The sequence below is a fragment of the Scylla paramamosain genome, chromosome 15, assembly GCF_035594125.1.
Source record: "Scylla paramamosain isolate STU-SP2022 chromosome 15, ASM3559412v1, whole genome shotgun sequence".
NCBI classification, from domain to species: Eukaryota; Metazoa; Arthropoda; class Malacostraca; order Decapoda; family Portunidae; genus Scylla; species Scylla paramamosain.
Genome location: NC_087165.1, coordinates 14205853 through 14223511, shown reverse-complemented (window position 1 = coordinate 14223511; position 17659 = coordinate 14205853). Strand labels below are relative to the sequence as shown.

At 38.9% G+C, this 17659-nt stretch overlaps 1 protein-coding gene across 4 annotated transcripts in view; it reads left to right on the top strand.

Moving 5' to 3' along the window:
• Positions 1 to 17403, top strand: part of LOC135107488 (type I iodothyronine deiodinase-like) — a 24030-nt gene extending 6627 nt beyond the window's left edge. For 2 of the 4 annotated variants that reach the window (XM_064017407.1, XM_064017409.1), the window contains exons 2-3: positions 8831 to 9017; positions 12081 to 12190. In XM_064017407.1, the coding sequence (XP_063873477.1) occupies positions 8831 to 8981 (151 nt within the window). In that variant the 3' untranslated portion in view covers positions 8982 to 9017; positions 12081 to 12190. Of the gene's footprint in view, positions 1 to 4172; positions 4439 to 7231; positions 7534 to 8830; positions 9018 to 12080; positions 12191 to 13916; positions 14104 to 15426 lie in introns of those variants that run through there. The other 2 variants (XM_064017410.1, XM_064017408.1) reach the window with 2 other exon arrangements.
• Positions 17404 to 17659: the final 256 nt, after the last annotated feature.

The window sequence follows — 17659 nt, the reverse complement described above, 5'->3', positions numbered from 1 at the left end:
TTAGACCTCACTGGGAGTAATTATCGTTTCGGCAGGTGTCTACTGCCTCCTCCTGTTTATCGTTGTTATATTATTGTTGAGAGTTTTTATTGGTAGTTATGTTTTTGGTGGTGCTGGTGTTGCTGATGGTGTTTGTGTTGCTGGTGATTTTGTTCGTGGTGTTTTTTGTGTTACTGGTGGTGGCGTTGGTGGCTACCTTAATCAAGTAATACTTTGTCCGGCCGCCGTTCCTGCGCTTGGTCAAGAAGCGCCGTACTAAGCGGCCAGGATAATCCGCCTTAAGGGAGAACGACAGGGTAATGGGTTAAAACCAGCACTACTCACACCCACCATCATTTAAGACGGCACGAGCGATGCAAAAACCTACCTACCAGGCTCTCACCCTATAGGATTCCGGCAGAGGACGCCAGCCTCAGACCAAGCGGTTGGTTACCTTCCACAAGGCCTTCCGCAGTATGACCGACGTTAGTAAGTGTGACGCCACTTCCGATGGCGCCTCAGGCCTTTGGAACGAACACCTCTAGAGGCACGTGTTTCGTCCCCTCCAGCCTGGGGGCGATTGGCGCCGCAATCGCGCCGTGTATCCCTGATTAAAGCCATGAACCTTCTGGGTGACCTGGCAGGAAATGCACTGCCGTACTCCCGGAAACGGGGTGACGTGACTACTGCAGCCCAAGCTAAGTGGGTTTGGTACTGGGACTTGGCAAATCACGCCGACAGCCCCCACCCAGCCGGGATAGAGAACCGGAAAGAGCAGGAAGACTCCGGACCAGTGAAGCCGTTATGGGAACCGAAGCCTGGCGGAACCCCATTACCCTACGGGCGTATCATTAAGGGGAGGAGGGATTGTTTGTCCCACTCCCCACCTTTACACCCATCTCACGGGGGAAGCCTTTAGCTGAGGGACTAATCAAAGTCCCCCGTTACCAGCGGGCGCCACGAGGAGGCAGACTTCCCCAGTAACTAAGTCTCAAGTAGGGTTTTCACATCGCATCGGGAGGTGCGACATCATCATCGACCTAGCCCCTGCAGGAGTCATAGTTACTCCCGTTTCTGGTGTCGTTGTTGTTGGTGGTGGTCTTCGTGATGGTGTTGCTGTACATCCAGCAACGATCCAACGAAGTTATACAAAAACTCGAAAAGTAATTGGCAACTTATGACGATGACTAATTAAGTCTGTTGCCAACTGTTCCCTTGAAGACTGTGTGTGTTTATGTGTGTTTGGTAACTTCTATGCGTCGGTGCGAAATAGGTCACGTCGATTGGAATGTCTAAGTGGAAACAATGCCTTAAACCAATGGTGAGGCGTGCGTTTTTCTTGATATTTATCATAATTCTCTCTCTCTCTCTCTCTCTCTCTCTCTCTCTCTCTCTCTCTCTCTCTCTCTCTCTCTCTCTCTCTCTCTCTCTCTCTCTCTCTCTCTCTCTCTCTCTCTCTCTCTCTCTCTCTACACACACACACACACACACACACACACACACACCTTATAACAAATAGTTCTAAGAAATTAGACGCTCGTACTCACCGAAGTTGCATAAAGTCTCTTGTTGCTTACTGCTTGGTGAACAGTGCTCACACAAAAAACTTACAATTTTGGGGCACGAGAGAGACGACCTAGGAGAAAGTCTGCAAGCTAGCTACGCTCTGTTTCATGAATTAAAGGGTTTGCTAATAATCTCTGATGAGGGAAAATTTTAAAACGTTATATTTCAACCAACGGGCGTTATCAACTATTTCGCAATGGATGTTGACAGTTTAATCCCAAAGTTTGACTTCATAACTGTGAAGCTATACAGACACCCGAACAGACTAACCAAGCCCTATTAGTAGTATGAATAAATGTTTCTGTGCAATACTGTGTTAGTTTGATAGCTCGCAAGCAAAGCATTATACACGACCTCCAGTTATTCACAGAAAAGTGAGATCGTTGGCGATTTTCTTATTGTAAAAATAGTTTGCTTTTTCATTTGGTGGCAGAATAGTATTATATGTACATGTACCACAGACCTTGACAAGAATCACCACTGGGGCACCGCCAAGTGTTGCACTAGTCTGGCGAAACTTAAGATAGGAAATAACTTGCGTATGCAGTGCATGATGCGATGATGATGTACGGCTATCGCCATCGTGGAACAAATGGATTATCTTACAAGAATTTGTGTGTCAGTTATGAGTCTTCTGTGGCATTTGTGCCTATCATATGTTACCTTTACAAATTTGACTGAACAGTAGTAATAAAAGTAATAAAGCTAATGGGAAAAGTGAACACTTGAAAGAATAAGGACTACTCAACATTAAACCCACCTACGAGTTTTGTTTCTCGTCAGCGCCAGTGCTGTGATTTCTTATCAGTTTGTCATAACAGGAAATTAAGTGGACTGACGAATAGTCAGTGTTCATTGTTGTATTTTTCCTGTGACAGGATGCAGTAAGCGATCTGATTTCAGTGATGGATATTTCGTCTAGTAACAAACCAGATGACATTCCCATTCTAATCAGTGTCTCTTGATAAGTTTTCATGAACCGTCTTGTTAAGTGCATCTCTTCAAGTTTTTTTTTTTTTTTCTCTCTCTCTCCTGCATGACATCCTTGCTGCTGATGGTCACCTTGCCACGTGTACTTTTTAATAAGGCCACTCATATACTAATAAATTGTGTAACGATATTTCAGAAGTATTTATGAACTCTTGAGAGGCTTTTACACTTTTGATTACATCGAGAATACGAGCAACATTGAACACTAAAAAAAAAAAAATATCGTTTGTAATACACAATCCAGGGATATACTTGTATTACAAACAGTTATCATATTTTATTAGCACGAATGTTAACTGATTGTGACTCAAAAGTCATGATTTGGGAGTTCAGTAATGAGAATATGGAACATCCTACGTAATAAATGCACGAGGCATTACCTCAGTGTTGGTTGTTTCTCGTCGCTAAGTGGAGATGTCTGTGGTGCATGGTATCAGGCTTGTACTTCAACCTGGCGATAAGACATCACCAAGCAATGAGTGTTCCCAAGTACCGCCTTTGGGATCCCGACGTGCCTTAAAGTGTGTGTGTGTGTGTGTGTGTGTGTGTGTGTGTGTGTGTGTGGTAACGAAATAAAAAAAAAAAGGTTCTTCCTTGTCTATTTGTGATAGTAACTGTAGATCTTGATGAAACTATTTGGTTATTAATTTAGACCCTGCACTCATTCACAAAGTTTGACCAAGTCGTAACTTGGTAAAAGCGTGGAGGGAGCAGAGTGGCGGCACGCTGTCATTCCTGCAAGTGATGCCGTCACGAGTGAGGCGGTTACTTCTCCTGCCCCTGGCCTTTGTGAAGGCAGGGGTTCTTAATTTTTTCCTAACTTTAATTACTATCATTCCTCCCTTGATAAGTGTCAGCAGTAAGTGGCTCAAGACTGTAACAGAAGTCGGCGAAGGGGAAAAATACTTGAAGCCCCTCTCTCCGAAGGTTGGCGACTGGCGAGACTGCTGGGTTAGGACCAAATGCTACTTTCTTTCGTAAGTTGCACTAAACTGACTTAGCTTTACGTAGCTGACGAGCAGACGTATTTCAGGCGGAGGGTGTGATGAAGCGCTGGTAACAGGAAACACCATGAAAAATAAGCTTGAGAGGAAAGAGTATTTATTTTTAAGCTATTTTCTGTATACTGAATCAAATGCGGAAAATTAGCACAGTACTTTAACTGCTTTAGTAAAGAAGAGGCAATGAACGTGGTACGTACCTATCATCTGTGATCTACGAATCAAGGGCTCGAACCTCGATTTGTTAGGCAACATTCCCTCCGGGACGCATTTTTCCCAAGTCTGGAAGAGTAAATACATAGGAAAAAATTAGAGCCAATCAGGGAGCGAGCTGAGCCAAGCCAAGTGTTGCCAGCTGGTGACGTCGTTACACACACTGCCTCGCCTATGCATGAATGAAATACTTTCCTTAAAAATTAATACTATAATGTTTTCAGGACGTTTTACAGCGGGGTTAACTGACTACGAGTACATCGAAACAACTCGAATCGCAATAAACTCGTGAAACGTATCGTTCACGAGAGTAAGGATGCTTTTTTTTTTTTTTATAGGGGTGTACATGTAGCAACAATCCCACGAAGTTATATAAAAAGTCGAAGATGATTGGCAGCTTGTGACGATGACCAACTTGATTAAGGCCGAGGCAGCAGTGTGGGGCCACGCTCAGTGATGCCGTCAGCGGTGAGGCGGATGGTTCTGTTTCCCCTGGCCCTTGTGAGGTCAGGGGTGTTTAATTTGTTTGTAACTTTAGTTGCTCTCGTCCCTCCCCTGAGAGCTGTCGGCAAATGGTGGTTCAAGGATCTGGCAGAGGGCGATGATGGCGGAGTGTACATGAAGCCAGTCACCAAGGGGGTCGGCCACTGGAGTCTATTTTTAGAAAGGACCAAATATTACCTGCATACGTAAGTTTCATAGTATTTCATGAAGTTCACTGATCTAGCAAGTAAATGGGTGAGGGACGTAATGCAGCGGTGGTATTTGAGAAACTCTTGACCGTGTAGTTTGAAAGCAGTAAATTGTTTCACTTGCTCTAGGCTACTAACAGGTTCATCTACTAACAAGATTATATTTTCATAACAAAATTTTCATAAACAAAATTTCATAACAAATGTTGGTTTTGCCATATCTTTTAGTCATACTGAACTATTGATTTTCCAAAGTACATAATCTTACAAGTCTCCCGATCTTTTCCCTAGCCACCCCTCTCTCTCTCTCTCTCTCTCTCTCTCTCTCTCTCTCTCTCTCTCTCTCTCTCTCTCTCTCTCTCTCTCTCTCTCTCTCTCTCTCTCTCTCTCTCACACACACACACACACACACACACACACACACACACACACACACACACACACACATCTGTATATGGTCCCCAATCGTCTAGCCGTCCTGTCTTCCTTTGTCTTCAGAAAGCCTGTATTTTTCATCTGCCGGCCTCCCTGAGCTCTTCTGTTCAACGATTTTTTTTACATACCGTAATCCTCTAAATATCTCACACTGGGTATTCAACTGTTCCTCATCTTCTTTTCTTGTATGACTTTCCACTGGAGTTGATCTGCAGTTTTTTCCGCTTACCTTCCCACAGACATTCTAATTTGAGTCTCCTTCCTCGTCTTGCTCTCCGTGTTAGCTTTGTCGGGTTGTTAGCAACCACGATCTGATGGTATGAGTCGGCTGACACAGATGGTATCAGCTTTGACATAAAGGAGTTATTTTTGTTGGTTATAAACTATTTTCATCAATTTTCCTTGTATGTCTCAACTTCTGACTCCAAAAATATTCAATAAACAAATGCACATCTGTCTGAGGGAACCAAGATACTATACTATACCAAACCACGTTGCTGGCTAGTGAACGCACTTGTGTCGGGAGAGATGTAATGTAGCGGCGATGTAACAAATATAATAACCAAATAATAATAATAATCATAATAATAATGATTTTATCGTTGTTATTGTTATCATTATTATAATTACTATTATTGTTATTATTGTTATTATTATTATTATTATTATTATTATTATTATTATTATTATTATTAGTGGTAGTAGTAGTAGTAGTAGTAGTACTTATCATTATTATTATTATTATTATTATTATTATTATTATTATTATTATTATTATTATTATTATTATTTGTTTATTATATTTGTTATTTGTGAATATGGCAGCAGCCGATTAACTCTCTTTAACAACTCGCATAAACCCGCCTAGCTTGCTCAGTTCAAGGTCCACTAATCAGGATATGCGAGGAAATATTTGAATCTACTTTCACTAGGTTTTCGTATCGGTTTTTGGAATTCACATGTAGTTTTATGGAGAAAGTTGATTTCATATATTACTCCTGTCACGAGTTGGAGTGTTCGAAGGTGTGTGTTCTACTAGAAAGTTGGGGGGAAACAAAAGAAGTAGTTTACATTATAGGGAAAATAATGGGAAGAGAGAGAGAGAGAGAGAGAGAGAGAGAGAGAGAGAGAGAGAGAGAGAGAGAGAGAGAGAGAGAGAGAGAGAGAGAGAGAAAAGAGCCAACCACGTTGTTATTTTTCTTTTAAGGGATAAAATCAAATTTCACCATCTTCACTCATACTTTCTTATGTATATTGATCATATTTATTCACTTATTTATTATTTTATTTAGACTATGTATTCGTTTATTTGTTCATCTGAAGGAGGGGTTTGCAAAGCTCAGCCAGGATAACTTGTCAGTTTATTGTACGTGGTTGTATGGATTTTATCTTATGTGGCTGTTCATTATGGGTTAGGATGTTGTTTTAGGAAACCAAGAATGTGATGATGTTAAAGTTACTTTCATCATATTCTTTGATCGTGTCTGTCACTTGTGTGCCAAGCAACCAGTATGTAGTTATATAACTACCAAGGAAGGGAAGCATCCTCCACATTGATCTGTGTGGTAACAGAATACAAAATGATGGTTTCATGTTTGTTTTCAAGTTTCATTCCAATAAAACTAGCTTTGCAAGCTTAAAAATAAATGTATTTTGATGCACAGCTCACACTGATACTGATAACGAATAAAAAATTAAGAATAATCCATAACAAACGTAATGGCAACTACTTATGTGTGTGTGTGAGTGTGTATAATGTCACTTGTGTGGCGTCACTATAAACTCCGCCCCATGTTGACAGCTGAGAAGGGAAGATAGTCTGTGTTGACATTCTATTTTGATAATTATGACGGTGTCTTGTGCTGTCGTTATATGCCACGTAAATGTGGGAATGAAGGAAATTCGTAGCATTTCATGTTATTCCCAGAAATCAGGTGTTACATAAATGGCTAGAAGGTTCTCACACAATCTAAGTCAAACTATGGCATCATGTTTGCTCAGTGCACTTTTCGCTAGAGTCTTTCAACTGTCATCTGTAATAATTTAACTGATAAATGATATCTGAATTCCATTCGCTGAGTTCAGTAATTCCATAGATTACAAACAACAGTTCACCGAATTTATAGATCTAATTCAAGCAGTTTGTTTGCTGTAGACGTAAATCAAACAACATGAAATGAAGGATCTTTACAAAAAAAATATCACAATATCACTGGTCCTGTGTTCCAAATGTACGCTGAAGCTCAACGTGGGGCGTGTGCAAAGCTGGCGAGGAGCGGAGATGCTAACTAGTCAATTTTCTTCCACTCCACATGGCAACCACCTTCATATAACCCCCTTAAGCCTCCATACCTCCTTGTATACCTCCTAGCAACTCGCGGATGAAGTCGATCTAAAGTGTCTGCGTTGTGTGGATTCATACTAGTGATGTTGCCAAGAGTGAAACGGTGGTTGTGCTTGCCCCTCTCCCTTGTCAGGGGAGTGGTGCTTAACTTCTTATTAACTTTATTTAGTAACATTCCACCTTTGAGAAGTGTCAGCAAAATGTGGTACAAGACTCTTGTAAAAGGCGATGATGACACGTACATGAAACCAGTCCTTACCGGGATCGCCCCCTGGAGCCTGTTTTGGGTTAGGACCAAGGACTTCCTTTATTCGTAAGTTTGATCAAATTTTCCCCTCACTTTAAGTCAAACTAATGAAATAACACATTCAAATACCAACCCTCTCATTTTTAGCACTTACGTTTTCGATGGTTAATCACATTTCTTTTTTTGCTTACATTTTTTGGTGATTTTTAATATATTTTTTTTACCAAACTATAATTTTCTTATAAATATTTTAACCTGCAGTTATATATATATATATTTATTTATTTATTTATTTTTTGCGCGATGTTGCGGCACCATAATGTTTTTTTTTTAGCGCGATGTTGCGGCGCCATAACATCAATCAATCAATCCATCAAACTTAACAAGTTCACGTAGCTGGCGAGTGAACATGTATCATGAGAAGGATGTATGTAGCGGCGATATCTGGGAAACCCATAACGGATGAGGATGAAAGCAGGAACGAAAATTATTGAACCTTGGCGCTATGAAATATAATAAGGGTGACAAAACCAAAACGATCAGTGCTAGTAATCAGGACAGGACAAGAAATATTAGGTCTAAGCTTGGTTAAGTTGGCTTAAAAAAAAAAAAGCGATATGAAGAAATTAGTTTTCAAATAGTGGTAGATGAATGGAATAGGCTCCGATATTAGGTTGTTAGTGCCAAGTCATTAAGAAGCATTACATTGGCAAGGCAGTCTTGTCACAAACTGAAGCATTTATGATTTTATCAAGGAGTGCATTATCTATATGTAAGCAAGATTATGTAAGTAAGATCATACATGCACACATGTACTGTACTTACTCTCCCAGTGCTGTGTTCACTGTTTGTGGTCACAGAATGTTGATATTCCAAGGATGTTGGATCCTGAATTAGAAATATGTAGGTGTTGAAGCACGTGTACAGGTTTTTTTTTTTTTTTTTACATGGAAAGATTTTACAAATACCAATTTGTGAGGCAGAAAGTGAAAGGGTAGGTGCTTTGGAACACCACAGATATATATTCAGCCTTATGTAACCAGATTCCATTACATGGTGATAATTTTTCACAGAGCTACCCAATCCCAAGTGGCTGTTCTTGACCTCGACTGTCACTGTCACTTGCCTACCACCTCAAATGCAATTGAATATAACTGTAGGTAGTACTCTTATCCACTAGTAACACACTGACAAAGTAGATAATCAAATTTTATATCTTAATCCAACAGTATGTCGGAATTACCAATGTAATTACCACTGAAAAAAAAAAAAATCTTGAGTGAATCATGGTACTTTCCTTTTTCCTCCATTGTATTTAATGGTCTGATTTTATGTACAAATTAATCTCTTGTATTCTCTTCAGTGCATGGGCCGAGGTACAGATGGTGGCTGAGCAGGGCGGCCGCGCACCCAACCGAAAACTGCTGCGCTTCAGTGACCGCTCTGAGTGCCACCTCCTTGACGTGGCCTCCAAAGGGCGGCCGCTCATCGTCAACTTTGGCTCGTGCACCTGACCTCCGTTCATGGCCAACCTTGCGAGGTTCCGTCAGGTATGTATCCAACGGGAACGAGAGATAGTGTATACATGACGTGCCCTTTAGCTTATTGTAGACTATAATGCCTTCTCCACTTATGAACACTCAAATTACAAACTGATCTCTCTCTCTCTCTCTCTCTCTCTCTCTCTCTCTCTCTCTCTCTCTCTCTCTCTCTCTCTCTCTCTCTCTCTCTCTCTCTCTCTCTCTGAAGGAGGCTTTCTGAGGGCAATATATATATATATATATATATATATATATATATATATATATATATATATATATATATATATATATATATATATATATATATATATACGAGTATATATCTGCTTTTCCCCAAAAAAGTTAGAGAATGGCTTCCGAGGTTAACCAGTTTATTTCTGAAGGCATCTCTTCATATAGCTGGTTCAGGTTGTAGGAAGGAGAAAACCAAAATGGACAGAGTTCCGTGGTGTATATACTAGTGACTGGGATAAAGGAATGAAGATTAACTTTTGTATTAGTAAGGTGGACAGAATATAGTGAGTAGAAAGTCTTTGCAGTAAAACCTCGGGAGAGGAGGAGGCACGTCATTAGCAAGTTCAGAAAAGCAGTAAGTATGGAGGTGATAGAATACAGCTGTATATACAATATTGCAATGGAATGTGAGAATTTGAAGTTTTAATTAAAAAAGTGGAGTTGATGAGATGAAAACCCTCGGGTTCTAACCTGTTTAATTATGGCTCTAGCCAGTATAACGCCCTTAGCAGAACTGCTGCCGGTGCCTCCCATAAGCTGTCATTATTCATTATTTTGAGGAAAGTTCTAGGGGAAAATTGTAAAAGTTTAAAAGGTGAAAAGTCTTTTTAGAATTTATACTTTTTTTTACGCACACTAGCAGAAATCTCAAGTATTCTACAAACATATTAAACATAATCTTTGTAGAAACTAATAAAGAAAGCAGGGCTGCAGGAACATGAGAGATAACTAATAGGAAAGTAAGTTGATGAAAGCAGAGGAGAGTAAGGATAAGGGGCGTGGGAAAGAAATGGAAAGAAATGCATCCACAGCTCCACCATGTAAACTGTAAGCACTTCAATGGCGGCAACTTATGTCTGGGAAATTTTCCTATGTATTCTTGTTTCGTAATAACTTAATATCTTTCCACATTCAATACTTCCACATTCAATACTTTACTTGCACATTTAGCGACACTATTCCCTCACCATGAAATGAGCAGGAAAAATAAATCAGATATGAAAAATATCGGAAAACTGACAAAAAAAAAAAAAAAAAAAATTCACATATGCACTGAAACACATTTCCACCTACACGCAGCTGAGTGCCCGTTTTCTTTCGTGGCGTTTAGGCATAAACGAATGTAAGTACAGTAGGACAACCACACGAGGTTTTGTACCTTACATACATCCACAAAAAAAATACAGTGCATCCCCAATCCACGCCCTGCGAGCCACTATCCTTTTAATAACGTGTGTGTGTGTGTGTGTGTGTGTGTGTGTGTTGAACTGAAGAGTGTTAAAGAAATTGTTAAAGAGGAGGGAGGGAGTATAAGGAGGAGGGTATGGCGCCCCCTCCCCCTCAGAGCTAGGCGCCCTTACCATTTACTAGCCTCGCCTAATGGGAGAATCGGCCCTTATGTAAAGTGAATAAAATCAACCCATCCATCAGAGCTGTAGTCCATGAAGGGACAAACAAGGCCTTTTAATAGAGTAAGCAAGTAGATGGGAGAAAAAAAAAAAAAAAAAGGCAGAAGGCAGAAGCAACAAAGAACACCTAACTCCATGGAAGTTGTTTTACAAAAGTGTTAGAGATTAGTATACTGATGGGCAGTCAGTCTCTTAGCTCCAGAGGTGGCACTGAAGCAGTATGACAGGATTAAGAAAAAAAAAAAAAAAATAGGCATGTCTTCAAGTTAGTCAGGAAAATGGGTAAAGTACTGCATCAGTTGCTCTAGAACCCAAGTCATAGACTTGATTAAAGGCTTGCTCACCTGTGGTGAGTAAAAGATGAGGATAACCGTATCTGAGGTCATGTTCCATAACCAGAAAAATAAGATCCAACGTGTAAATGTATGAGGGAATTGGTCGAGTGTGGAAGACCTATGAGGCAGACAGGGACTCTAAGACATAACATAAAACATTATTCATGGTGATGATTTTGATATAAATTGTGTAGGTGTTTCAACTGCATATAATGCAGTGAGAATTGTTGCCTTTTAGAGAGCTGTTTGCAACTGCTCTCTTCTGTTAACAAGACATGAAAAGATAATGACAGAGAGGATGTGTAGCACAGTTCTTATCTTTCCCTTTATGTACTGTATCTCCCTGGAAGTAAGTATTTTGATTGCAGCAACATGTGTCTACAGGCTATGCTTTGGATAATATATGGTCAGATGTTTGAAGTGATTGTGTGAATGTTGTTGAATGTTTGGAAAGGTTGCCACGTGTGCTTCATGAGCAGGATGATGCTGATTGACAGGAAGTGTTTGCTGTGAGGCAGGTGGATGAAAACTATCTGGCATAAAGATAAAGACTGTCATTTACTCTTTCATATGACAGCAAGGTCCTGGGTTACATTAGTGAATGCCACTGGTTACCTCCCATAGTTTGCAATGGAGCCTTTCACGCACGGGCACTTCGGTAGCATGGGCAGATAACCATTGATGATGGTGGTGCACAGTTACTTTTTGCTTGCAGTTACCTGAAGCTTTTACAACGGGGTGGCCAGTGACGGCCATCAATAGCGTAGTGTGAAAGGGTCTTAGAGACCACACAGTCCTTCCCTGGTCTCTTTTGTGGCAGATGATCTGTATCTTTTGTCTTCTTATACTCTTTTGTCTAGTGCAGGATACTTTTAACAAAATGCTGGTGACTGGAGATTTCTTTGCCTTTTTCCCAAGCTGCAGGAAACTGATATGTTTTATCTAGTCTTTTGTCAACCTATTCCCTATATGTGCCTAAGACACACTAAGGCTCTTGAACTTGGCTAGATGGCTACAAATTGTCTCTCTTGTCCATTTAATTTAATTTAATTGTTTTACCCTTTGGGTCATCTTAATGTATCGTACACTTGCAGGTGATGGAAGACTTCGGCAAGGTGGCTGACTTTGTCACGGTGTACATCACCGAGGCTCACCCAACTGATGGGTGGCATATTCCTGGCAACCTAGAAGTTGCCAACCACAAGTGAGTCCTGTTGTGGTTTTGATTGTGAAATTACTCATAACTATTAAGAGTTGTGATTTCTGGTCTTTTAGTTATTAATCTGCTTGATGGCCATTTGCAGAAAAAAATATATAAAATTATCTAGTGATTTCATACTGATCCAAACATAAAACAGATAGCTGCAGTGTCCCATAGTCATAACAGCTTCCTAAAATCCACAGTTGTAGGTGTCATATGGTTTTGTGGCCTAGAAATAGAAGTGTAGTCATTATATACATTTGCATCCCCATAAAGAGTCATAATTTCTTCCAGCAACTGTTCAACATACAAGATTTTAGGTACATTTCAAAGGGATTCTCTATCCACTCATCATATATCATACTTTCCCTGTGTTAGTGGAACCAAAAATATTGTGTCTCAGCACCTTTCCTCTAACTGTCTTCAACATCTCTTCACCGCAGGGTTACATCTCTTACTACCTTCTAATGCTATTTTCATGCTAACTCCTCTTCTGATTTTGACTACTGCATGCCTGCCTCCTGTCTTTTGCCCTCCTATGACCTTGCTTCACAAGGTATTCTACATTTGTACTTCCTCTCACACATGTTCTGTCCACCTCCTTGATGCAAGTGTTGAACTGTAGTCTCATCCCTTTTACTGGTAAACACAGGAACTCCCTGCCAGCTTTTGCATTCCCTCCAGCCTATGATTTAAACTTTTCAAGATGGAGGCTTCAAAACACTTTGCAATGTAATTTGGCCTTCCTATTGGACTGCTTTATTAAGGGACTGGCACCTTCACTGGACATCTGTTTTTTTTTTTCTGGTTTTGTTATCCTAAGCCACAGTTACTCTTTTTTATCTTTACTTTTCATCCTTTCCTAAGTACTCCTCTATTGTGTATAATTTTAATAGCACAGATCTGATCCATTTAACTTTTTATCTTTTCCTAAATCCTCCCTGTCCTCACTGACCTTCACCTCGGTCACTGCCATCACTGTCTTGGTCAGCACTCTTCCATGGAATTTTCATGGCACATTTGTTACCCTATAATAATTTCATTAATGCTTAATGTTTATGTACATATAGAATATCTGCCGCCTTCTCATTTGGTACTTCTCCTTGCCTCCATGCCAGATCACATATTAGTAGAATCCAGTCTACTAGCATTTTGCCTCCATATTTTAACATTTCCACTACTATTCCATCTAAGCTGCAGCATTACCACTCATTAACCTATCATTCTTTATCTTCTTATCAATTCTCCTCTACGCAAACATTTGGCCGTCACATACTTCCACACCCATTTTAAATACATTGATTTCCCTCATTGTCTTTTCTTTCATAAAATGGTTAGAATACCATTTTAGTTACATTCCATCATCTGGCCCCGGTTTCCCTCACTGTCTATTCTTTCCTGAAATGGTTAGAATACCATTTTAATTCACATTCCATCATCTGGCCATGGCTTCTTTCTTGCATAACTTTTTGTATTCCTCTCTACTTCTTCCTGCCCAACTTTTCACTCTGCTAACCAATATTGGACTTATTTTCTCTTGTCTATTACATTCCCAACCATTCCTTATTCTAATCTTAACAACTTCTATAAAAACAGTTAAAGAATTTATCAGTATTAATAAACTGTCTCCATTAATTAGCTGTATATACTAGTACTTGGTTTTTATTTATTTTTTTACCTTTATTTATTTATTTAAACTTATGCTTACATGATACCATACCTTTCATAGAACCATTGAGGAGAGGTTTGCTGCCGCTAAGAAGATGCTGGACCTAGAGCCTTTGGATTGTCCAGTACTAGTGGACTCCCTCACAGATGATGCAAACAAGGCCTACAATGGCCTGCCTGAACGGTTGTACATCATACAGGACGGAGTCATTGTGTACCAGGGTGGCCAGGGTCCCTTTGGTTACAAGGTAAGGGTAGGAGTAGAATGTCTTTATAATTCCTGTTTTTCTTAATTATGTGAGTAGACTGTCTAAGGTTTGTAAGACTTTTATAAAAAACACTGGTACAAAAAATGAAGGGTTATTTTAGTTCTAACAGTATCTTGCTAATTACCCACTCTTGAATTCAAAGTTAAGAAAAAAAAAGTATAATGCAAAGGGATAGGCCACCAAGAATGGGAGGTGGTGTGCAACAAGTCATCACATATGCCAGGACTCAGTCATGAATGAAATATCATCAGTGAGTGCTGCATTCTTGTGGTATTTTTTGCACAAATTTGATTATTGTTTCATGTTCTTTGTGTGTATAATATTTAGATATTTGTAGTTCCTTCTAGAATATCCTGATTTCTAGAATATTCAGATTCTTGGAGACTGGAACCAATCAAAATTTTCAATAAACTCTTCTGTTACTAAAACTTCTTTTTTTTTTTGTCAAAGTTCAAAGCATTTAAAAAAAAAGTGTTCATATTATTGAGATCTTTACTGTAAAGGAGTTTGGTAGTAACTTTTAACAGAATTGGAATTTTTGAAATCTTGTAATTTCTCAATGGTAATTATTGATCATTCCACAATGGAAAATGAAAGTGATACTTGTAGATTGAGCCTCATGACTGTGGAAACACAAGACAAGCTTAGAGACAGACTGCTCATAGGCCCGGTCCACATGGTCGAGCTTTGGTCGACATATGGTAGGCTCAGTCTTTTCAGACTAAGCCTGCCATATGTATTTATGCTCCTGTCCAGAACAAAGTTGGTTGGGTAGTGAGAGCCTGGCAGTGACTGAAATTGGAGTGGATGGAATGGTGGAAGTCTGTACATCAACATGGATTGGAGAACCTCCTTTGTAACATCCTACAGACAAAGTTGTTGATACAACTCTATTCAATTTAGTGTTAATTCTGTAGACCAGTGTTCCTTTGACATGTTTGTTAGTTGAGGATGAAAATTGAGAACTGATAGCTTGTGGATTCTACTGAGAAATGTAAATTCACACATCTTTAATATGCTATAACCACTGGTCAACTTTGACACACAACAGACAAAGCCCCCATAAATCATTGAACTTTACGGAAAATCTATAAGAAGCTTTGCTCAGTTTCATCATTTCTGACATCACACAGAGCAAAATTTGTCGAGGAAAGCTCAACTGTGTGGATGGGGCCCTAGAAGTAAAGATTTGTTGAGTAAGGATCCCCCAGTTTTCTTATGTTCATTGTGAGATATGGAGGTGGTTGTGGTAAAGGGGCATTTGATTTCTGTTAGAATGTTAAAACTGTGACCTTATTGCAGCTGAAGGAAGTTGAAGCATGGCTTAAGGACTACAAAGGAGAGTAAAAGACAGGCGGCAGCAGGAGCAGGGGAGGAAGCAACCATTGCAATTTTTCAGCTGTTTTGAGGGAATTTGTCACCTTGAGTATAAATTTTTTGTGCCTTTACTCTCTTTATTTAAGAATTGCACATGGTTATATGTAGTAGTGAAGTAGAAATTATCTATTTGTAGAGACAAAACTAGTTTATTTCATGTAAAAAGGTTGAGATTGCTTTATCTAGAATCCTCTGTGCTTAGTGTTCCAGGTTTTGCATCTTTTGAGATTGTGGAACACACACACACACACACACACACACACACACACACACACACACACATATTTCCAACAGGGTTATGTTTTGAAAAGTAGATTGTAAGTAGGTACAAAAGTGTACATATTGCAAGTAAAAGAACTATTACTTAACCTTGTAACTTAAGTGTTATACAGTAATATATGATATGTTGGTAAGGTTGGAAAAATCATGATTAAAAAAAAGATTGATTTGAATTGGATTTTTAAATTTAAATCATTTTTTTTATTTAAATGATTTTTTTTTTATTAATACCTGTTTGTTGGCACAGATTATTTGTTTCAGTCTCATGAGGTCATAAGACTTGGCCAATGATAAATGAAATCATAGTTTAACATACATCACCCAACATGAATTTTGCACATAAAAATCTTAAGTAGGACTAATAGTTTAATCAGTCTGTTACATTAAAGTAACTAACTTGATTGCTATTAAAAAGAAATTAAGCTCATTAAACTTCATAATTACATTTATTATTATCAACAAAAAATATCTTACTTTCTTTTTCATGCATTTAAATATTTTTCTTGTAAGAGATGGCAGTGATTCATTGGTGCATGACTTGCTGCAAGACCAGTACAGGATAATTACACTCAGTACAGGGCAAGTAGACTTGAAACTTTTCATATATATATATATATATATATATATATATATATATATATATATATATATATATAATATTAAATCATCTGATTTAAATCAAACCAACCCTGTATGTTGGTAGTTTTTTCATCATATTGGCATGAACATTTTAATAAATCGTGGATAAAAATATTAGCCCTGAAAACTTGATAATTTTGGAGGATTTGGATCATAAAATTCTGGACAAAGGATTTGACCTGTTTGTATATATATAAATGATGATAATCATGAATAATTAGTTTACTCATTCCACCACTATATTGGCCTCACATATCAAACTTTTTGCACTTTTTGTTAACTTTATTTCCATTTAGTGTGCACAGCTCTTTGGGGCTCTACTTTCTTTTTTCAATCTTGAAGGTGAACCATAAACTCCTAAGAGTACATCTAGCATAACCTTTGGAGGAATGGTAGTAGTTATGTCTTCTTTGTCTGTATTTTGTTCTAATGTGCAACGTACCACTTTCATCTTAATCAGATACTAATTATGCCAGCTTTATAAGCCAAGAGTTATTTTAATTTCATTAAGTTCATAAAGATGGCAAAGTTGTCCCTCAGTTTCTGCATCCCTCCTGGAGCTGAGTCTGACTCAATGATGCCTCTTGTTTAAAGGTTCCAGCCACACAAGAGGCTGAAGACAGTCTGATAGCTATGGGAGGGAAGCAGGCAAGAAAAGGGAAAACAGGTTTCTATTAATAAACACATTTAGAAATCTAAGATGCAGATGTTGTGATAGAGCAGCCTTCTGTAATTTGTGTATTATACTGATTGTATTACTTGTTTGAATTGTCCTCTTAATCTCTTGAAGATTATAAAGCTCTCATAATTCTTGCTGGCCTCATCCTCCTGGAGCTGAGCCAGACTCTTATGATGCCCTTGATGGAAAGGCTCAGGCTGCATCAGGTGCTGAAGACTGTCTCACTCAGCCCCATGAGGGAAGAGGACAATGGGAGAGTAGATGTGTCACTGGTTATGGAAATTAAAGTTTGCAGATTTATTTTACTTGGAGTTTTATTAATTTTCTGCATTGTTCACTTGCACAGATTTTCTACAAATTAAATTTTGAAGTATTGCTGAATGCTATTTACAATTTTATCATTTTTTTTACTTTCCATGCAGCTTGATGTGCCCCTTCTCTGTATTACAGGATGGATTGTTTTGGAGGGTTAGTGAAGCTAAACTGTACAAGATTATAAACATGCTAACAAATAGCTCTTACAATACAAGCACCACAGTAGTCTCATAACTGCACTAGACA